Raw genomic sequence first — 22,647 nt, forward strand, 5'->3', positions numbered from 1 at the left:
ATTATTTTCTTAATGCAGCAATTTGATATATTTAAAAAAATAATAATTATTATTTATTATTATAAAATAATAAATAAATATAAACGTTTTTATTACAAAACTCCTTGCTGTGCATCGACAATCGACATCCTATTTGGCAGTATAATAACATACCTTTTGCCTCACTACTCTATAAATAATAAAAGTGCCAAAACTGTCAAATACAAATGCCAAAGTTGCCACCTAACCAAATTTTCCCACAACAATATTAATTGCAAAAAAGCCTATTTTAAAAGTAAATAAAGCTAATGGTGGAATTAAACAAATAAATTTTAGCTTCCTAGTGAAAAAAACCATGGGGCACCATAAATGTGTGAAAAAAATAGTAATTTATGACTCATGCGAATAGCGACTACTTTTACTTCTCTGAGTAATTGTTTAAAATAGTAAAAATGTCTGAAAGGAAGGGTACTAAAGCGCTGGAGTTGTGGTGTAAGCGTTTGGTGAAAGATTGTCCTGAAGTGCAAATAGATAACATGACTACATCATGGAGAAATGGTGTAGCGTTTTGCGCCTTGGTACACCACTTTAGACCTGACCTAATGTAAGTATTTATTTGATCTGCTAAGGAAACTATTGTTAATTGAAGGTAAGTTCATTATTTTACTTTTATTCTTACAGTGATATGGCCAAACTAAAGCCAGAAAATATATATGAAAACAATCAACTGGCATTCAGTATTGCAGAGAAACATTTGGGCATACCATCACTTTTGGATCCTGAGGATATGGTTGAGAATGAAGTCCCTGACAGATTATCAATACTGACTTATTTATCTCAGTTTTATCAACGTCTAGGGCATACAGGTAAGTTCTAGGTGATAAATTGCTAATGTTGTGAAGATAACATTCCTATATGATAACACCTACTGATTAAACACTGTTTATTTTATATGAAATTAACATTTAAATTGTATTGTGACAACTTCAAAACTTCTAATTTAGAAATAAACATTTTATTCTATAATTAAATATTTGATGTTATTAGATTGAAATAGTAAAAGAAGAACAACATTACAAGAATAAATCGTCAATAGATCAATAAATCTTATTAGAAAATCATGATATAAACTTATATATTCAAAATTGGATTGAAACCATGGATATAGTTGAAAATAGGTAGTCAAGCTATAAACGTGCTAATATTTTACTTTATTGTTAATAACAATAAAGGAAAAATAGGATGATTTTAATAGGATGCGTCCTTTTTAGTCTATTCCACATGTCACATATTGATAATTTTTAAAGTCATAGAGCGCAGGTTTCCACTCATAATAGTTAAGCAATGGGATTTGGATTTCCGAAGGACATTGGGCCTTACAACTTTAAAAACTGAACTTTTAGTCTCAATTTCTTATTTTTTAGCTAAAATACATGATTCTATTTCTTCAAGCATTTTTCCATTACAGTGAACACAAAGTCCACAGAAAGCGAGTCGAAGTTGCAATCACCATCATCCACCCAATCCACTGTTAGTAAGATTATATTATTCTACTGTATGAAGACAAATGTCTAATGTTTGCAACACCTTCACTGCTGGTTATTCTAGCATGTTCTTTGGCTATAATTTGGTACTGTTTTAATACATGGCAGTGATAAAATTAATGGTTGTAACATGCACTTTATTTCTTTAGTGAAGTAAAATTATTATTACAGCTGAATTTGAATACACACTCTAACACTGCATAGTTTTGCCATGTTCTGAAATAGCACCAATAACTTTGACCTTCTTTCTTGCATCTAAACTATGCTTTTTACCACTTTATAGGCACCAATCAAGTTTGGAAAGGCAGGCCTAGACAAGTGCGCTGCATGCGGCCTGCCTGTGTACCTAGCGCAAAGACTCATAGTGTCGCATAAACTGTACCACAGGAGATGTTTCCGTTGTTCCAAGTGTTCTGGACACTTGAACCCCAAGAATTTCGAAGTAATTGAAGGATCTGACTTTTCTTGTGATAGTTGTAAAAATGAAAAAACTTTATCGAAATTCCTTAATAATAATGATCAAATGGGCATGCTGGCATTTAGTGATGATTTGTCTGAACAAAAGCCAGATGACCCAATAGAAGAACCTATTAGCCCCAAACACAGGGCGAGACCACAGTCAATTTTAGGTAAGTATTAATGTGTTTTAAAAATGTTCTCTTGACTTGATGTTCTACAAAAAGTTTCTTTTCAGTGTTGTGCTTATTGTTTGTAATGTCTGAAGAAAACTTATTTGTGGTCATGGGTTTTTTTTTAAATAAGTAACACACTTCGGCCCAGTTAACACAAATTGTTTTATTTCAGAAAAAATAAGCATGTTTGAGAATAATGTAGAAAAAGACACAAGTATTGATAATAAATTAGGAAGTCTATCTTTAAAAGACACAAGTAGTAAGCATAAAGAAATAAGTACATCTAGTAATTTTAGTAGCACCAGCGGCGCACAAGGTGACCCTTTTGAAAATATTATAACAGAAACTGATTCAAAATCTCCATATGAAAAGGAGATTTTAAATAATGACAGTGAAAATATACTTAAAAAATCACCAGAAAAAGTGTATAAAAGTAACATAAATAAATTTAATTTCTTACAAACACAACTTTCGGGAGATGTTATAGAGCTTGACAGTAATATGGATGACTCTGACGTGGTCACGCCTGAGAACAAAACGGAAGACTGTTGCATTGATAAAGACGAAGAAACAAGTGATATTAATAAGAGTGATATTGATAATGATATTAAAAACAATGTACTTAAAGAGGAGAAAAATATAACTGATGATATTAGATTGGCTAAGACTCATAATGTATCTGATGCTGACTGTCCTTCTCTAGAAGAGAGTGACATAAACCAGGCAGATGTGATCATAACAGTACCGCCACGACGGAAAAAACTACTTAACTCTCCAGAAAAGAGATCTGAAAATAATGTAAAGAAAGATATTGAACAAAAAAAAGAAGATGTAGTGTACCCGGATCATTTAAACCCTTTTTCCGACGATGAGGATGAGGTACTTACGAAACAATTTCCATTGAATACAGAAAATGATCAAAAAAGGCTAACAATTTTATAATTTTAGGATGATAAGCCACAGCAGCAAGCACCTAAAAAAGTGAGCACGAATCCTTTTGGAAGCAGCGATGAAGAGGACGATGAAGTGCCGCCTATACAACGCGCCCCCGCCGTGCCTGCCGGACGCTCAACTACTCCTGTGTATGTAAACATTACCAAAATATTATTTTCAACAAACAATCGTAAGTTTTCTCCTACAATGAAGTCTCATTTCAACAGCAAACGCCTCATCGCCGCCAATCCGTTCTGGTCTGACGATGAAGAACCGTCATCTGATGAGGAAACTCATAACGAAAGGTAATAAAATAAGTAATAACCTGTTCTCGATAAAATAATGCAAACATAGTCGGGTCGTAATATAATATCTTTAACAGTTCGAAAATGTACGATTCTTCTCTGGCAACGAGTACCCCGAATTTGCCGTCGAGTACTCCGCGACGTAAGAAGGGCAGGGCACCCCCGCCCCCTTCCATCAGGGTCATTGAACCCAACATGGCGCCGGCCACGTCGATGGACGACGTCGCTAGCCTGTCGTCTCTCAGCTCCTACAACTCCACTATACATTCTGATCAGGTACTAACAACATTTAATTAATATTCCGTACAGTTGTCATCAACAAGGTCAGGACTATGAACTTTACTCAAATTTTATTAAACGTGTGCAGCATACTTCTGAAAGTGACTTCTTAGAATTTGAAATAAAATGTACTTTAGTTAATATTTTATAAGTTAACTTTTAATTTGACCTAGAAATCGGTGGGCAAAATTACTCCACGGCTGAAAAAGCGTCTGGCTCCTACTCCACCGGACAGTCTCTCCACTGTGTCTGGTGGAGCTGGCTCGTTAGAAAAAGGTGTGGACTCCATCGGCCGACACAACTCTTCCAACACCTCGGATGGTGAGAATAAGCAAATTACTTTAACTAATTATATGTCTAACACACTTGGCTATCGACCGTCTATAACAGACGGCGATACGGCTCGCCACCTATCACGTATGTCTAACAACAAGCTCGGGAAACCGTTAGTATTTAGATCATCATGGGATGGATGTACAGACGTACATTGAATCAGAGGATTACCCCAATTGAGAATATAGTCATGAGCTTATAATATTAAGTATGTAATTATTTATGTAAAACGAAAACGTGATCTCGCAGTCGGTTTTCCTACTTACCCCATGATATCATGTCCTAATTTAATTAGAAACTCTCTTCGGTGGCCAAGTTTATAAATGGCTTATGAGCAACAGTTTGCCGGTGAGGATTGCTGCTATACCTCTGACCGCCACAATAGGATAGATGATAACAACAACAAAACGGTTCATTTAGAATAGCGTTTTAATTCGTAAATAAGTTAAAATGAAAAATAAAATTGATTTTTGATCATCTTAGAATAGCTTCTATTTAGACTAGCATTTTATATAAGTACTTGCTTATATATCTCGATTGGGGTATCACACAGCTCCCGGCTTCTCATCGTATTATATCATCATTGGGAGGGAGTGGAATTCTTTGCCGTCTTCTGTATTTCCGAATGCATATAACCCGGGTGCTTTCAAGGCCTGAGTAAACAGGCATCTTCTGTTCGAGCTCGCTCCATCTTAGACGTGTCAACGCCTTCGGGCAAGTCTGGGGCCAAGAGCAAACCCGTCAAAGGTAAAAAAAAATATTATTATTGATTTTAAACAATAATCTCTAAGACTGTGCCACTTAAGAAATGTTTATCCCCTTTTTTTAGGGTTCCGTAGCCTAATGGCAATAAACGGAACCCTTATAGATTCGTCATGTCTGTCCGTCCGTCCGTCCGTATGTCACAGCCACTTTTCTCCGAAACTATAATAGCTAAACTGTTGAAACTTGATAAATATGTGTATTCTGTGAACCGCATTAATATTTTTACGCAATGATAGAAAAAAAAATTTTTTCATTAAACCCATACGTGTGGGGTATCTATGGATAGGTCTTTCAAAATGGTATTGAGGTTTCTAATATCATTTTTTTCTAAACTGAATAGTTTGCGCGAGAGACACTTCCAAAGTGGTAAAATGTGTGTGTCCAAAAATATAATGATGTAGATTAGCATGCAAACTACCAACGAAAATTGGTTTGAACCAGATCTAGTAAGTAGTTTTTTTTTAATACATCATATATCGTAAACCGTAATTTACTTTTATAGTTAAAACATCAAAAGTTACTACGAAGTAAAAAAACTTATATTATGTTACTTGCTGTTACGGAACCCTTCATGGGCGAGTCCGACTCGGACTTGGCCGCTTTTTTTTGTATTGATGATTCAAAGGATGTAACCACGTGGCGTGATGTGACCTATATCTCTTCCCAAATTCGTCTTACCTACTTATCTCATAGCTCATGGACCTAGTTCATAATATCTTATCTAACATATTTGAAGAAAAATCTGAACAAAGAATTCTCCGCTATTTCTTAACATTACAAACAAAGCATAATTTATCTAAAGCAAATAAGCCGCATAATATAATGCAAACTCATGTATGTCATGTGAATAAATGTCTTTCCAATAAACAAAACACACCAATATACATTCTAATAAAGCAGTGTGATTTTCCCGCTTACTAATTATAGCTATAAAAAATATATTTTACTACTTTGCATCATTTATAATTGTCTATTGCGCGGTGTTATTAATAGAGTCAGAGATTCGCTATTCAGATATAACGTTTAGCGAAACAAAAACAGCAATTAAGTGTAATCACAAACTATTAAGATTAGATCTGATTAAGAATTACGCATCACTGAAATATTTGTTTAGCACGCGTTTGACGTTTATTGGTATATGAAGGAAGCCACTTATCACTATCAAATAGATATACTTACCTACTCAATTATTGTCAATGGGATTAACAATTCGAAGAAAATGATATTGTATAATTAACGTTTGAACAACATTGCGCAAGACATTGCGAAAAATCGTTAAATTAATTATATCTTATGTAGAAATGTTAAGGGGTCTAGAATGTTAGCGATGCATTGGACGAGTTATAGATGTGTACTATGAGTTACTAGTATTATACATTGATAAATAGCTGAAAGCATTCTATGTTTATTCTCTCAGTCCAACATACGTACAGACATAAACTCACCCCCACCGGTTCAAAGCAGGCCCTGCGAATAACCATTTGTTTCGTACTTGCCATACCTGTTGTGCTTCCTCCATATTCATCACTCGTTTCTAACACGTGTTCCAGTTCAGAAGAGAACAGGGGGTTTAGTTTGGGGGTTAGTTACATTTGTTTGCATTGCGCACTTACTTTTATATGCGCAATTCTTAGATGAATTGCTTTGAAGTGGCCATTTTAACCCCCAGTTGTAAACCGTTTTAGCGACATTTCCAATTTGATCAATGTACGTCCATTTAGGTTTTCTTCTTACAATGAACAAGCAGAAATAAAATGTAAACAAAATCGACAGGTACGTTACGAAAGGCAAAAGGCCCCGCGCCAGGGTTGCCTTTGCCGGAGCGACGTGAGGTGAAGATGCAAATATCGCCGGAGGAACTTCAAGTACAACTGGACCTACTGGAGACCCAGCAGCTAGGTCTGGAGCGGCAGGGCGTGCTCATCGAGACCATGATCCGCGACAAGTGTGAGGGTAATCGTATCGCCTGCACCTACTCTCTTAGCTTTACACCAATCACTTGAGCTCTTCCATAGATGCGGTACTAACGGTCCTAGCGCCTAGAGTTTGTACGAAATCGCGCCGCGTCACGCCCTGATTTTGATGTTTACAAACTCAAATATTCAAACAAGTAAATCCCAGCGTCTGTGGTACCACCTCTCTGTGTGGAGACCTTTATGGGTTACTGTTTAAAGAAAATGGAAATGAGGATGAACAATAAATTAGAATATATAATTATATTCGGATGTGTGTGACAAAGAAGTCACGACGACATTCGAATTTTATTGTAATTACATATGTGCGGTAAACTAAAAGTTACCGGGTGAGAGCCTTCAGCGCTCCCCATTTGTCCGGCCAAGTAGTTAATGCCATCTGCGGCAAATCTAAAATAAGTCACGTCAAAAAAAAGGTAAACTAAAAGTGGCATTTTTATAACACGATGGATTTAAAATAAGGTTCTAAATTCAATATCATATTCCTTAGATAGTAACCCGATCTTAGATCTTACATACTAACTTCTTAACGATCTTAGATAGTAACTTCAATTATTTCCACGATAGAGTCACCTTCACATAAACCGTAGTACGAGTATAGTAGTCACGTAAATCATTATGCACGTAGTTTGGATACGCTTCATTAGCTCAAATTGTGCGCACGCAGTGGAGCAGTGCGGATGCGTGAATAGCAATGTGAATGTATAAGAAATAGGTGCTTTGTCTATTCAGACCATGTCATTGGTGATTTACCTACTTTTGAAAGTTGCAACGGCATAGCGGCAACTTATCTTTTTTATCAACGACAGCATGTAAGTATATCATGCAAAACTGCTTTTGCGAGGATGATTCAACGAAATCTACTATCTGGTGTGAGCTAATAACACAAAAAATTATGTATAAATTGACCGTCTGTTTTGTCGCCCCGAAATTTGTAAGCTATATCGGGATCGATCGGTCAAAGCGCGACACATGTCTTTCGTTGAAAACGGATGTTGATACGAACTCAAATAGGCGCCTACGCTGCCTCTGTTTCCTGCACCTATGCACAAAATAACACACTCACACGTAATCCAGGCCTGTATTCAGAGTTACGGTTTTCCCAGGACGGGAGCCTGTTTTCGAAATGCATTCTATCACGGCATTGCTATCAAAATCTTAAACGATTAAAGCATTATTAATGACTCATTTCGTGGAATTGGTCCCTAATCTCAATCAAGCATGTTGTCAATCATAATCTTGTCCACTTAAAATAACTAGCCTTGTCTTCCCTCTATATTTGTTAATAACGTCCTAATTAAACTTCTATGTAAAACGAAAACGTGATCTGGCAGTCGGTTTTCCTACTTACCCCATGATATCATGTCCTAATTTAATTAGAAACTCTCTTCGGTGGCCAAGTTTATAAATGGCTTATGAGCAACAGTTTGCCGGTGAGGATTGCTGTACCTCTGACCGCCACAATAGATGATAACAACAACGAAACGGTTCATTTATAATAAATAGCGTTTGTAATTCGTAAATAAGTTAAAATGAAAAATAAAATTGATTTTTGATCATCTTAGAGTAGCTTCTATTTCTACACTAGCATTTTATATAAGTACTTAAGTACTTGCCCTATTGGCAAACCGTGAGTTTATTTTATTAGTATTTACTCGTTTTGTTTCGTATGATACTTACTAATTTTCAGTCAAGTATAGGCATTTAGAGCGAGGGAAATCCACGTAATAGAACATAAAGTCAGGTTGCCTAGAAGAGATTGCTACTTAGCAATAAGGCCGCCTATTATACTCTTTCTATTTCTCTTTTGTTTTGTATTTTGTGTTTCCGGTTTGTGCAATAAAGTATTTGTTATGTTATATAGACATAAACCCATAAAGTCCCAGTTTAGACTTAAAACTTTTAATTCACCAGGAAAATGGGAGAAATATTTGCTTCATCAATCGTCTGAGATATAAATAAAATTGTCTACAGGTGACGAGGCGTCTTCTGTGCCGCAAGAGGAAGTCGAAGATTTAGTAATCCAACTGTGCGAACTAGTCAATGAGAAAAACGACCTATTCAGGAAGCAAACTGAATTGATGTACATGTAAGTGATTGTGTGAACCAACGTGTTTGACGTTAGCTTTATTGATCGCAGCAAGACTTGATTTGTAATGCACGTGCATTGAAGTGTAAATAAAGAATACTCACAAAGGGAATATTAAATCGAAAAAGTCTGCATCTGACGGGACTTAAACCCGCAGCTCTTGGAAGCCGGGCCGAGCGTGTTAGCCTTTACACCACCGAGTTTTCCTGACAAATTTTCAATTTATATCGTCTTTAAGCCGACGCCCGATTTGTGAGTCTCCCTAAGCACGCTTGAGTGCTATAAAAAACAAATAAATGTTTTAAAGTCGTACGACCGAATGTCCTTTTAAAATCCAAACTGCATTGTTTAACTATTGTGTCTGCAAATCTCGGCGTTAGGAGGTTAAAGAATACTCACTCATCCCACAAATTCCCCTTCATATCAAACTAGGAGAAGCGAAAAATAACAACTTACGTGTATTATACAGGGTGTTAATGACATCGTAACGAAAACTTTGAGAGATGATTGAGACCATGATTTTGAGTTAATATCAAGTTGAATTTTCCGTCGCAAAAGTATGGTACTGAAAATAATTTAAAAAACACGAAAATTTTCCTACTGAAAATTCCACTTGATATTAACTCAAAATCATGGTCTGAATCATCCCCCTGATTTTTCGTTACGATGTTACTAACACCCTGTATTATTCTTTTCTTTACAACTAATAATTTATTTACACCATAAACAACTGTTATTTTTTTTAAATTACAAAACAAATTTTACAACTAAAATAATAACAATTTTACAAATAATAATATAAAAAACACAGCACAATAAAAAAATCAAAATATACTAAATCTATTCGAACAACCCTTCTCTCAGTGACCCATACAAAAGTGCCCATAATGCTGGCTACATTGCCTCGCTGGACGGCCAGTGAAATCCATTGTGATTCTTTTCTTTTGGATATCTGATTTGAATTTAAATTACAACATTTCCTCTTAACAACACGCCAGAATTTCTGCAACTAAGGATTAGTGGTATCGTTTTAAGTCGTTGCATTAAAAAATATATTTCAGACTGAGATTGTCCATAAGATATTAGTAGTTACACACACTTAGTATCTATGTTAGTTAGTTTTTTTGTTTGTTTTAAAAAAAACAAGTTAGTAAATAGGCAATAAACAAGTTTAGGCCCCTTTAACGATTTACGCGCTTATGAACGTGTAAGTCGGTAAAGCGACGTAGAACAGCCGAGTCCATCCTCTCGGCAATCATCCTCAGGACTCCGTTATCGCTCCCCCGCATTCGCAACAACACCGAAGCAGTCTTTTTGCGCATGATTGTATAGAAAGAAATCATCTCTGTTGGCGTCCGCGAACATACCTGATGCGCTACAAAACCGCGGGAGCCCCACCAGAATCCTGAAGATATTATTGTAGAGTACTCGCAGAGCATTGTACGATTTCAACGTAAAGGCAGAGCCCACAGACCACTCGTGTAAAAGCTTTGGAAATATGCTTTGAAGAATTTAAAACATAACATTATACATTGCAGCCGTCGGCAGCAACGGTTGGAGCAAGAACAGGCCGATATCGAACATGAGATCAGGGTGATACAATCGCGACCAGCCGTCAACCGTATCGACGCGGACAAGGTAACATTGAACATAGGTACCTACACTCATTAGCACAATCAACAATGATACTATCAACAACTAGGTATTTACATACAGCGCTAACAAACACAGTGCGTAGGCAAATATTCTGTACATTATTTTATTACACATACAAGTTATTACTATCTTGCTGCTCCTCAACTATAGGCCTACGTCGCGCAACTGGGCAAGGAAATATATTGGTAAAGACAGTTAAAACTCTGTTGAATGAGTTGCCTACTAGCACAAAAATCTCCACCAACCCGCAGTGGAGCAGCGTGATATAGTATTCTCCATATCCCCTTTATTGTGGACTATATGTAGTGTTCGAGATCAGGATCTTGAGTTCAAATTAAAGACTCGATCGAATCCCAAGCGTATTAATTCGGCATAATTGCCTACCTTAAGTACTATTTTTGGGTTCACAACTAGTTAGGTATTGCGTGCTATCTACATTTGTTATCGTATTCTAACAGTAGTGACGTTTCGCTCTAATGGCACTTCCTCGTTCCGTCCTTTTCTTGCGGCGCCGTCTCGCTCTAGTACGGCGTCCGCAACACCCTTCGTTGATTCATGGTCTCCCTTCATACCCAGCAGTGGAACCTATAATGCTGTATATGTTTTAACATAGAATAAAGATCTGTATCGGACTCAAGTAAAGCCCAGAGGGTGTGGTCGATGCCCGATACGAATTGGTGCTGGGCGGAGAGTTATTGATGCTGATTCCGGTACACACCATCTAAGTTTATTTTAAGTTATACCTGTCATTTTCTTATCCCCCGAAAAAGAAAGGGACGGGTAATTTACAGACATAAAATTTATGGCACACACGTCAATTTTAGGCAAAAATTTAGAATACCCTTCCAAAATGTTATATTGCCCAATAACCCGACAAAATTAAGTTGACGGCTCATTTCAAACGGATTGCATATGAGCGATATGTCTATTTTATTCGCCCGGGTTGTTCTTTCAATTTAAAATTAACAGTTGACAATCATCCGTCCCTTTCCTTTTCGGCAGACAAGAAAATGACGGGTATAACTTAAAATAAAATTAGGTATCTGCAGGAATCGGGGTCATTATTCTTTTTTCTATGCCAATACCAAGACCGTTGTACATTTATAAGTGTGCGATATAAATAATAATTATTTATTTGTCGAAGAAAATGTTTGAAATTGACAGAAGTAATACCCTGCCTATACTTTTCATGAGTATTTCAGTTAGTGTTGCGTAAAAGCGCTAGGTGATAGGAACTTGGCTAGGCGCTTTGGCATGCTACGTCAACGACTTATCTATGCGTGACTCAGTGTACCAGTGCTCAACCACCCTTTGATTATTTATTATACCTATCAATTGTCGATTTTAAGATTATTAGTGTTATTTCCCACATGCGTCATTTCTTAGACATCGCAAAACTAATATTAGCAAACTTCTCAAGATAAATAATAAAATGGTCGATAAGTTGGCGGACACAGATAAGAATATCGGCTACTTATGATAGCTTAATTTGCTGTTTATTAGATATACATGGGGAATGTACATGTGCATTCTTCCCATTCTCACCTACGGCGCTCAGACTTGGTCTTTGGCTGACATCGAAAAGACCAAACTCAAGGTTTGCCAGAGAGGTATGGAACGCAGCATCCTTGGTGTTAAATTGATCGATCGGATCCGAAACACCACGCTGCGTTCCAAAACTAAAATAGCAGACGTATCGAAAAAATGGGACTGGGCTGGACATGTTGCCTGAATGCCCGATGACCTCTGAGCCAAAAAAAACTACAGATTGGGTTCCTGCAAATTCTGTCAGACGTCGCGGAAAGCCACGAAAAAGATGGCGCGATGAGTTAGACCGCTTTTTGAAACGGTTGGCCCGAACAAGCTGGGGACAGGGAGGAGTGGAAGAAAGGAAGAGAGGCCTTTGCCCTGCAGTGGGACATCGAGGGCTATTAATAATAATTAATAATAACATGGGGAAGGGCGATTCAATTAAATGTTATGCCAAATCGCTAGTTTTCTCTTGTAGGTAATACTACAAGGACATGTTTTCATTTTTACACACAGTGTATCTAATTATCATCGGCTTATTAGTGAAAACCGCGTAAATGCCTATTCGAGAAAACACATTCTGATATGATTTTCTTCAACACAACCTCGATTTGGGGGGTGGGTTTGGGGTGAGGTTAATCAAGCTAGCACCAAGCTCGTATTGGCGCGGGGTACAGAATTATTGTTAGTTATACAGGGCGTTAGCGACATCGTAACGGATACTGAGGGGGATGATTCAGGCTGAAATTTTCCGTCGCAAATTCATGATATTTTTGTTTTTTTTTTTTAATTATTTTAAATTTTATACTTTTGCCATGGATACTTCCTCTTGATATTAACTCAGAATAATGAGCTGATGTTACACCCCGTTCAAGTATGTATGGGTGTTAGTGACACCGCAACGAATACTGACGGGGATGACTCAGACCATGATTCTGAGATTTTTTGAGAGAAAATTCCAGTTGATGTCAACTCAGAATCATGGTCTGAATCATCCTTCCAAGTTTTCGTTACGATGTCACTAACACCCTGTACGCTATCGCACGAGATCTATAGACAAAAACCTCTCTTCACCTCCACTTTTCATGGTTTCCACCAAATTACCACCAATGTGTGCGTGCGAATCCCTTTTCTAAATGTTCTCGTTTACAGGCGCGTGAGGAGCAACTAGTGGCACGGTTGGTGCAGATAGTGCGCATGCGCGACGAACTGGTTCAACAGATCGATGCGGAACGCCGGCGCGAGCGGCAGGAGGACCTCGCCATCGCCGCCTCCATCGCCTCCAAGAGAGGTACACATGCTAGAATCATCTAGTACCCAATATACTACGTAAAACAGAATGTCCCTGCCCATACTAGAAAAATTAAGAAAAGAAACGCCGTTTGTAACTCGCGCAACCAAAGCGCCGGTGACGAGAATTGGTACTAAATAGGTACTACAAGTTGTCGAGTCCTCTCCGGAACTTCCCGAAGATCCCGAAAGTATAAATTAACTTTTCGAATGAGTTACGAATTGCAATTCACACATACCTATACAGTGATTACTTCTAAATATGTCGAAAGTTCAAAATTTTACTTTCTATTTTTTCAGCTCAAAGAAACAGCGACTCAAACAGTTCGTCGATGAAATCCGGCGAAGTCGCTGCAACGCCCAAGAAAAACAAAGTTAAAGACAAAATGAAAAAGCAATTCAAGAAAGCAAAACATTCGTTAATTTCTAAGAAAAAAGATGATTCTGGTGATAATAAAAAGGAAGACAAACCAGAGAAGGAAAAGAAGTCAAAGTAACTGTTGTATGTCATAAAAATATTTACAAATCGCGAAATTTTTTGTACTCTATTTATTTCTAGTGTCCTTTTTTTCGTTTATGATTGATTTATTATGTAGATACTCTAAATATAACGTACTGAAAGTACTTAAGTAAGACTGAAACATTCCACTAAAAAAAAGTAACTTAGTATCTCTGTTACGAAAAAATAGAAAGGTATTTATAATTTTGTATCATAGACATTGGATTTCCCTTTTTGTACTAATGGGCCATCAACGTCTCTAAACCATGTCGATAAATCAATTGTAGAATTAAAGTATAGATTACATTGGAAACATGTGCCAGATTGTAAAAAGTAACTAAATTGATAGTTCATTGTGCCATGCGATCGACGGTTGACTCGCATATGCGAATGAAAAGATTTAATCAGAATATGAAACCAGCATTGATACTGAAATCAGGATCATACTTAATAATACCAACAGTATTGTAATTATTGTATTAATAAGAATCATATCAAAAATCAATTTTACCATTAATCACCTTAGGTCTTATAAAAATCATGAAATTGTTCAAATTAACCGTTTTATCTTAATATGCGGCTTTTAGAACTTTTATTTTTAAGCTTTAACATAGTATACAACAACTAATTAATACTTTTGATTGTCGATCACCCGTGCTGGGGCAAGATTGAATTTCAATAAGTAACAATTTTACCAACCTAAGCTTTTGGCTAAATGTGACGTATGTGTGTACGTCACTTCCCCTACATAAGCATCCATATGCCCGTAACTTATGTTAATGCGCTGACTGTACATAAAGACAATTCATTAGAAACGCCTGGTGCTAATTCATAAGCCAAGATAGACTTAAGTCTATCGTGATGTAAATCACGTCAGTTTAGCTCGGTCTGTCTGATCACATTCGCACTTTTGATATACCGATACATATATTTCTTGAAATATTTAAGTACAACATGCAGTGGCGGAATTCCCTTCCTAAGATATATGGGGCGACTAATCATGAATTTATATACTGAAGCGAATGTGAAACGATAGCAAAAAGTACATAAAAGTGGTTATTTCTTCATGCAGACACCTCACTGTATTAGTCTTGAGAGAGTATTATTTCCGATGAGAACGGGCATAAGCCGCTTGGGTTGCGTCTCAGTAAACAATGAGCTGAGAGGGCTGTTACTTCACGGCCTAGACAAAATCTGATTAACAATCTGCACTGACGCCCTGAGGTACAGCTTATTGAAATTTGACCATGTCTGACCTGGACACACCACTTTACGATTGCGAGGCTTCTCACTCTAAATATTAACTAAGTTTAAATTGTTATTTATGAGAAATTAAGCTAGCACTGGAGAAAAGTCAAGGTATATGCAATTTACTCTATAAAACACTAGTGCCTATGGAAAGATATCGAAAAGTTAACATCTGTGCAGCTATAGTTTTCTATGCTGCATAGAAATATATATGCTAGCCTACTCCTTTTTATTTTTATGTGCAGTTGAGTTAACTCTTGTATTTATATTTTTGAAATGTCTTACTTTCTATTGCATTGAAGAATATTCTGTTCCAAATTTCTATATTCTGTTGTGCTGTTGTTTTTAATGATTTATTATTATGGTTTGAAAATTGACTTTTCATGTTTGTGAACTCTGAGACATAGGACTGACTAATACATTGACCACACAATGACATGACAGTAAACAAAACACAGGGTACCCCAGAGATCTTTTATTACAAGTATGCAATGTATATTAGATAATACAGAATATACATATATTCTATTTGGCAACAAGAAAATACTCGTCTTCCGAATTATCAAAATTATGTATATGTTATACCTATGTTGCTTTTTATATAGAATTAATTTTGTTAACTAGTATAAGTTAACGCACAGGGTTTACAGAATAACATTCATGATTGTGAACAATGCTTGTAACAGCCTTAACATTGCTTTTTATAAACACAAAATATATGTCTTAAAGATAAGTGCACTTAACACAAAAAGCACAAATCATTCTATAACTTAATAAAAAATGGAAAAAGTAATGTTTTATTTATTTAATTCATTATTCTTCATATATTCATTCATTGCTTGTCCACAGGTACTATCCAATTATGCTATTTGTACCAAAGTATAACACATTATAATAAAATTGATCTAGTCATTATCTATTTCAATACGTAAATTAGTTTTTTTTGATTTTCTTATTCTATCTCTTAAGTCATCAGGTCTTAGTCTTATGTCATCAGGCTTTTTATCTTTTCTTGATTTTAGAACTTGTCGTAAATCATTGTGACTGCTTTCTTTAGTTTCTAATCTTGACCAAACACTAGAAGTACTCTTCGCCATACTTTTTACTTTCTGTACCCTGCTAGAAACATTATGATCTGATTCATCTGATGATGCATCATCTGACCAGCTTCTTCCTGCTGGAGTCACCTTGACACCTAAACGTGATAGTACATTAACTCTTTTTGTGCTTGTTTCACTTTTATCAGTTCGACTTTTGAATTTGTCAGATAATTTTGTAGTTTCCCTAGGAGTATAACTACTCCTTGAGTTGACAACTTCAATAGATAAGGGAGCATATTTGTCTGCCTTATCTGTGTCATCGTAACTGTCCTCATCTTCTGATATTTGTTTCAGATGTCTCTTTTTCTTCTGTTTTGATTCTTCATCATCAGCATGCATTCTCATTCTAGGAGTTTTAGTCTTTTTCTTCCATTCAGAGTCAGAATTACTATCTTCAGAATAATCAACATTGTGACTTCTTTTCCCAAGACGCATTGCCAATCTTTTGTTTTTAACTTGTATTACCTCAACGGGTTCTTCAATATCATCTTCATAATCATTTTTAGGAAGTTTACGTTGAAAAACTTCCTGGTGGTCATATACTCCCCATGATTTACATAAATCACCCCAAGGATTTTTACTTATTGGATCCATGCTTTGATCATAATATTCATCTGAGTGTTGAGGTCTTTCAGTCTTCTTTTTAGATACCTTTTTATCACCATTTGTAGCAAATCGCATTAGTATCAAATCTTTTTTAGGATGCGGCATTCCTTCTCTCCAGTGATACTGTGATTTCTCACTAATCATCTCTTTCAATTGTTCATTTCTAATCTCACGAGAATGTACCAACAGAGCCAAAGCAGCAGAAATATGGTCTTGACACACAATGTTACCTAAAAATAAAAAGGATTGTATTAACACATTTCCTTCAAAATGTTAAAGTCAGTACTATTTATGTGAAGCAAAAACTATATTGGAAGATAATATTCAGTAACAGTGGTGCGATTCTGTTGAAAACTTTATTTAATTTTTTAAATAGTGCTATCCTTCACTCACTTCCAGAGGAGAGCAAGTTTTAAAACTGTCAAAATAATAAAAAAATAATTTGGTTAGTGCCAGACTCGACACCTGTATAGTACTAGTAAAATACTAACACGACACATCATCAATGATTTCTAATGATACTGGCTTGTAGTCTTCTAAATATTCAAATATATCTCTGGTTGTCAAACCATCCACCCCATTTAGATGTAGGGTATCAAAACGAAAATGCCGTTCATTCCCACTTTCAATGCCAGATTTGGTATATAGTTCATCAATTTGTGTTTGAGTAACCACTCTATTGCCAGACAAATTCAAACCAAAACGCTTGGCTCGCTCTTCTAACTTGGTAGCGTCAATCTTTTCCAACGTTTCAATAATTAGTCCATTCTTAGCTGCTTTATACAACTGCAAATAAGAAGACAAACATATTATTGTGATAAAATAGCACAAGTAATTTATGATGCTTTGTATAAACTTACCACAGTATGATTTGCATGTTGTTTTGCAGTAAACTCTTCCTTGATATCGTCAACAACCATTGCATTATCATCACTCATTTCCCCGTCTTCTTTTTCCATCGTTAATAAATTATTTGTTAACAGCACGAAACGACACCAAAAAAGTCAGACACACACAATGACAAACGTACATACGTACGTAACGCAGCGCAGCGCAGCGCTATTCAATCAAAGACAATTTCTTTTTTTCTATCAAAGACAACACAAACGACGATGTGAAGTAATCGATTTATTGTCGAATTTTGACCTGCCAAAACCTGCACAAAAATATAACAGGTTGCTCTATGCCTTACGCTAGCTATGTAAAGGTAAGGGTACGCGCGCACGAGTAACTTTTGTCTCCGCGACTATTTTGTCTCTCACAACAAATTAATGGGTTAATATGAAAGTGCGCACATGACGCGAGTCCCGGGAGATTTTTTTGTCCGCGGATTCGGAGACAAGCCCGCGACGCAACCGTCTCCTCCCCTATTAATTTTAATGCTAGTGTGCGGACGGGTGACAAATAAGTCACGAACGAAATTAGCAGGGCTAACATGCGCAACGTGATAAAATTATCGATCGATTCAATAAATTTTGTTGAAATCGATAAGTTCGTTTTTTCCCTAACATGTATGCTGTGTGATTTTGCTCATATTTTAACAGAACGACATGACTTGTTTGGGTTCACATATTAGCATCAATCAACAAAATTACATAGTTATACCATAATTTATAATGACCATGCCGTCTCTTCAAAATCCATGTTAATGACTGCGTCGTATTGCTGTTGTTCTTGTACGCGCATCACGGCGAGGAGGCGATAAATTTATCGAAAGAGACAAATAAATCGCCTTGCGATATTATTGCTCGTGCGCGCATACCCTAACCTTTGCAACTTTGTATGTAAAAAAACCATTACCGGTCTTTCTGACATGGTGGCCCATGGTAGCTAGATGGGTATTTTCATATTTTGCAATTTTGCCAATTTTGGGACAAATATATCTTGTTGAAGAAATTTTGGGGAAACAAGAATGATGAGGAAAACTTTGAGGGAATCTTAAAATCTGTCATATTTATTTCATTAAAAGTGTTTTGGGGATTTTTCTGAAAAAAGCATCGTTTTCGATATTTATTCAGGCTAGCAACCCTAATTTTCCTACTTCTTTTTGCTTCTGGCTGTCAGTCAATTATTCACCGAAACCATTATTGTTTTTCGGTGAATGTTTATCGAAATAGTCGAAAATAAACCTCAAATAAGAAAAAACTAGTTATTACACGATATTTTAAACCATCTACCTTTTAGCATAGTGATGTCATCGTACGTAGACATGAGTTTGGAAGACATTATTCAGAAGAAAAGAAGAGAAAATTTACGGTAAAAATGACCTATTATTAAACAGGCGATATTTAAGAATTCATATCTGAATCTAATTGTCACGCATAAATCATAAATAGTTCATTTAAACATCAAGCGTGAAAAGTAAAAACGAACAAGATGAGAATGAATCACTATTCCCATCCTTTTATCATTCTGTGAATTAGCCCTATGAAGCTGTAGTGTGAGGTTAAAATAAACGTTAATGTATTACTAATAGCAGTATTGGGAAACAAAATTAAAAATGCTATGTCCAAATCTATTCTTTTTACAGAGGCAAAGGTCCAATGAAAGGTAAACCTAATCGTAACCCACCTCCCGCACGGCGCCTACCCATAGCAGATGCTAGAAATAAAATCATATCAAAAAAGAGGAATCAAATTACGGATGCTCGGGAAAAATTAGCAGAACTTGCAAAGCAAAAGGATGCTCGTTTGAAACTGGAACAATTGAGAAGAAAAAGGGTATGTAACTAATATTACTTTTAAATCTTTTATAAATAAATGTTTAAGGGTGGTACCTATTAATAATCTCACCCTGCCCTCAAGATCCTGCTCAAGTCTGAGATTAGTTTAATAATAGGTACCACCCTAAAATTACAATAAAAAATAACACATCTTCTCCGGGTATTTAACAGAAAATTGTAAATATCTTTTTATTTAGCAATATATTTATTCCTCAACACTAAAACTATATTGAGGCAATGATTTCACATCTACCTCCATCCTACCCACATATAGGTATACAATGCATGTTACTGTAATGTAAACTCCTGCTGTTATAACCAGGCATCAGTTTTCAAACAACTCACCAGCATTTTGTTTTGTCCTGTTTATTATTAATAATTCATACTTTCCTTTGTAACCTGCTTATAATAGGCTATATCACAAGGGCAAGGCAGAGTCTTCCAAACACAACATGGGAAACTTATGAGGAACCCACCTAGAGAGAAAGAGATAGGTGAGTAAATTCTTACTTCTGATGCAAGAATAATTTATTTGATCAAATTATTACTTTTTTAATTGTACTGGATTTTTTTTTCTATTATTAAAAATTGTATTTTATTAGTAAAATTGTTATTTTTCCTGTAAGATTTGTTTTTACACATACTACAAAATAAATAACATGTAAGCATTATTATTAATTAAGCAGTTACTGGTTAATTATGAATAATATTAATGATAATTCTTCGTACATTTATATTATAAGTTAATTCAAGATTTTTGTAATGTTTTGGCAGTGTTTGGTGATCCATCAAGACAGGTAGTGTCACAACCGTTTTCCCGTGCTAGAATGCAAATGAAACGGCAGCTAAATAATAACAGACTGCTGGAAAGCAGACCAGTTTCTTCTAGAGCCACATATGGTAAGATTTTTTAAGTAAATTTCAAAACAATCATTCAATTGTGATAAAAATATTCAGTGTGTTATTGTCATATACATATTATGTTTTTATAGATAAAGCTCCTAGACTGAAACCTATCTTGAGGACTGTTGAAAATGATCTTGAAATGATTGATGATCCTATGGGAGAGGAATTTAGGTCACCAAAATCTTCCGTGCTCAATCGCAAAGCAAATCTGCAACTTAGAATTGTTGCTCACAATAATGATGCTAGAGGAGGTAGAACTTCTGCAATGCACAGGTAAATAAAATTTCTTCATTGGATTGTTTCTATTTATTGAGATACAAAGTACTACTTCTTGTACTACAAATACTTGAGCATTTTTCCGATCTCACATAGTATTTGCTGTGGATAGTCTAACAATAACACAGCTAAATCAACAAGACCTGGAAACATGCCTTGATTATGAATAATAAAGAGTAATCAAAATTTTGCTTATTATGATCATGCATTTCAGACTGAGTACACCTGATAAAGAAAAAAGTCCACCAAGACCCCCATCAATTTTGAAAAAGCGTCCAATGGCTGCTTTGAGATCTGAGAAGAAAACTGAAAAGTCTGAAAAGCCTGCCATGGAGTACCGAATTATTGTAAGCAACTTAAAAAGTTCTGTCACCGGTGGTGATATTGAGGTATGTTTTCATATAAAAACGCTATATTAATAGTAATTATCGAAATTAAATATAATTCTTATAAATACTGTGTATTTTTCAGGAGCTTTTTGGTGATGTAGGAGGCATGCTAGAGTCTCGCTTGGTTCGGCCAGGTACTGCTGAAGTAATATACAAGACATTAGAAGATGCCCAGAGAGCTGTAGAGCTATATCACAACCGACAGTTGGATGCTCAACCTATGAATTGTCTTCTGGTCACCCCACGATCCTCTACTGCAGCAGGCCCCGCAAGGTAAAAAAACCTCTATATGTCAAAGTTAACTTTTGTGAGTTTAAATAAAATTGCACATAAATTAAACAAACTTTTTTATCTTACAGGAATGGAAACAAACCAGGACTATACAGCACAAACTCAAATGTGGAGCCAGATATTTCTACTTTCCACAAAGTTTTGTTTAGTAATTTTTAAGATTATGTGTTGTATGAGCTTTGAAACTTCATAAACAAAATTCAATATGAATTTACAATTAATATTAATACTTAGATGTAAAATATCTTTGCATTAAAGTGTTTCAATTTTCAATTTAGTAGTATTGTATTGACAATGTTGAACTTTTTAAATGTGTTACTAATCACATAGCTCCATATTACTCCAGGCATGTAATACACACTCTTGTAATAGCAATTAAATAGTATACAGGGTGTTAGTGATATCGTAACGAAAACTTGATTCAGACCATGATTCTGAGTTGATATCAAGCGGAAGTTCTTGTCGCAAAATTCCTTTTAAAAAATCACCTAACACCCTGTATTATATTCGTATCAACCCTCACGGCACGACCCCCGCACCGCGCGGGGCTTTAAATATATAGCGACTGCTTCATCCAATAGCCGTACGCCGTCTGTCTACCGTAGACAGTGTTCACTGCGTCGATTGGATGAAACCCTCGATATAATTCGCGCCACGCGCGGCGCGGTTGCCATACAGACACCGCTGATAGAAAAAAACATTTTTTTATTTAAGCAGAAGTGTAAATTAATTACGTAGCAAGAGAAATTCCGTTAAACACGGGATACAAAGAAATAATTTGAACATTAAGGTATGTAATTGAAATTGAAATAAAGATGAAAAAGTTATAAATCTATACATTTTCATTTTAACCTCGGCTTTTGAGAGATTACAGAGATCTCAATAGGAATTACTAAAGAGTCGAGTGCTTCCATACTACAGAGTACTTTTATATACTTCCATACCAACGGATGCCGTCGCTCGATCGACGATAGTATGAATCCTGTGGGTCAGAACGGTGGGCGCACTGCTGTGTATCAGACCAATTAGCAGATTATACGTATGCTGTATTGCGTGTCAGAATGACGGGTGTAGTGTTGAAGATATGAATATGTTATACATATGTCTACGAAAGGGAAATTGAATTATACTATATCCCAATTGGGGTAGTCAGACGCACATCCATCGCAAAATGTACGCCGTACCGAGCTTTCTGTTAGGCTAACATTAGTATATTATCTAGCATCATTTCAAGATTCGTTCGACTGCATGGTGTAATATACTATGTTATACCAAAGTGTTATACAGTATTTTAATAAGTTG

The 22,647-nt window shown here is 35.9% G+C and overlaps 3 protein-coding genes across 4 annotated transcripts; 2 read left to right on the forward strand and 1 right to left on the reverse strand.

The window, feature by feature from the left end:
* Positions 1 to 180: 180 nt before the first annotated feature.
* LOC126367893 (MICAL-like protein 1) lies at positions 181 to 15,848 on the forward strand. Of its 2 annotated transcripts, none has more exons than XM_050011677.1 (14): positions 181 to 583; positions 661 to 845; positions 1,448 to 1,509; positions 1,807 to 2,152; positions 2,328 to 3,034; positions 3,104 to 3,237; positions 3,316 to 3,393; positions 3,471 to 3,669; positions 3,846 to 3,993; positions 6,544 to 6,717; positions 8,718 to 8,832; positions 10,371 to 10,470; positions 13,171 to 13,309; positions 13,609 to 15,848. In XM_050011677.1, the coding sequence occupies exons 1-14, from the start codon at positions 432 to 434 to the stop codon at positions 13,803 to 13,805; spliced, it is 2,736 nt and encodes a 911-aa protein (XP_049867634.1). In that variant the 5' UTR covers positions 181 to 431; the 3' UTR covers positions 13,806 to 15,848. The 2 variants fall into 2 exon arrangements, with proteins under 2 accessions (XP_049867634.1, XP_049867633.1); XM_050011676.1 differs by having other exon boundaries at positions 182 to 583; positions 6,544 to 6,723.
* LOC126367909 (nuclear cap-binding protein subunit 3-like) lies at positions 15,516 to 17,838 on the reverse strand. Its single transcript, XM_050011708.1, has 3 exons — positions 17,622 to 17,838; positions 17,253 to 17,547; positions 15,516 to 16,991 (listed from the first exon to the last, which is right to left on the reverse strand). The coding sequence occupies exons 1-3, from the start codon at positions 17,718 to 17,720 to the stop codon at positions 15,961 to 15,963; spliced, it is 1,425 nt and encodes a 474-aa protein (XP_049867665.1). The 5' UTR covers positions 17,721 to 17,838; the 3' UTR covers positions 15,516 to 15,960.
* A 956-nt stretch (positions 17,839 to 18,794) lies between these two features.
* On the forward strand, positions 18,795 to 22,176 carry LOC126367917 (polymerase delta-interacting protein 3-like). The gene is made up of 8 exons (XM_050011721.1): positions 18,795 to 19,017; positions 19,292 to 19,481; positions 19,896 to 19,977; positions 20,258 to 20,383; positions 20,476 to 20,662; positions 20,880 to 21,054; positions 21,137 to 21,327; positions 21,414 to 22,176. Exons 1-8 carry the CDS (start codon positions 18,953 to 18,955, stop codon positions 21,502 to 21,504), a joined length of 1,107 nt encoding a protein of 368 aa, XP_049867678.1. The 5' UTR covers positions 18,795 to 18,952; the 3' UTR covers positions 21,505 to 22,176.
* Positions 22,177 to 22,647: the final 471 nt, after the last annotated feature.

This window comes from Pectinophora gossypiella, chromosome 6 (genome assembly GCF_024362695.1).
Source record: "Pectinophora gossypiella chromosome 6, ilPecGoss1.1, whole genome shotgun sequence".
Lineage (NCBI taxonomy): Eukaryota > Metazoa > Arthropoda > Insecta > Lepidoptera > Gelechiidae > Pectinophora > Pectinophora gossypiella.

What these genes read in the sequence shown, in the direction of transcription:
- LOC126367909 (XM_050011708.1), bottom strand. Translation starts at nt 17,720, where the DNA reads ATGGAAAAAGAAGACGGGGAAATGAGTGATGATAATGCAATGGTTGTT. An exon ending in AACATGCAAATCATACTGTG is followed by an intron (nt 17,548 to 17,621) that starts GTAAGTTTATAC and finishes TCTTATTTGCAG; the next exon opens with TTGTATAAAGCAGCTAAGAA. An exon ending in AATCATTGATGATGTGTCGT is followed by an intron (nt 16,992 to 17,252) that starts GTTAGTATTTTA and finishes TTTTATTTTTAG; the next exon opens with GTAACATTGTGTGTCAAGAC.
- LOC126367893 (XM_050011676.1), top strand. Translation starts at nt 432, where the DNA reads ATGTCTGAAAGGAAGGGTACTAAAGCGCTGGAGTTGTGGTGTAAGCGT. An exon ending in CACTTTAGACCTGACCTAAT is followed by an intron (nt 584 to 660) that starts GTAAGTATTTAT and finishes TTATTCTTACAG; the next exon opens with TGATATGGCCAAACTAAAGC. An exon ending in TTTCCGACGATGAGGATGAG is followed by an intron (nt 3,035 to 3,103) that starts GTACTTACGAAA and finishes TTATAATTTTAG; the next exon opens with GATGATAAGCCACAGCAGCA.
- LOC126367917 (XM_050011721.1), top strand. Translation starts at nt 18,953, where the DNA reads ATGTCATCGTACGTAGACATGAGTTTGGAAGACATTATTCAGAAGAAA. An exon ending in ACCTAGAGAGAAAGAGATAG is followed by an intron (nt 19,978 to 20,257) that starts GTGAGTAAATTC and finishes ATGTTTTGGCAG; the next exon opens with TGTTTGGTGATCCATCAAGA. An exon ending in ACTGCAGCAGGCCCCGCAAG is followed by an intron (nt 21,328 to 21,413) that starts GTAAAAAAACCT and finishes TTTATCTTACAG; the next exon opens with GAATGGAAACAAACCAGGAC.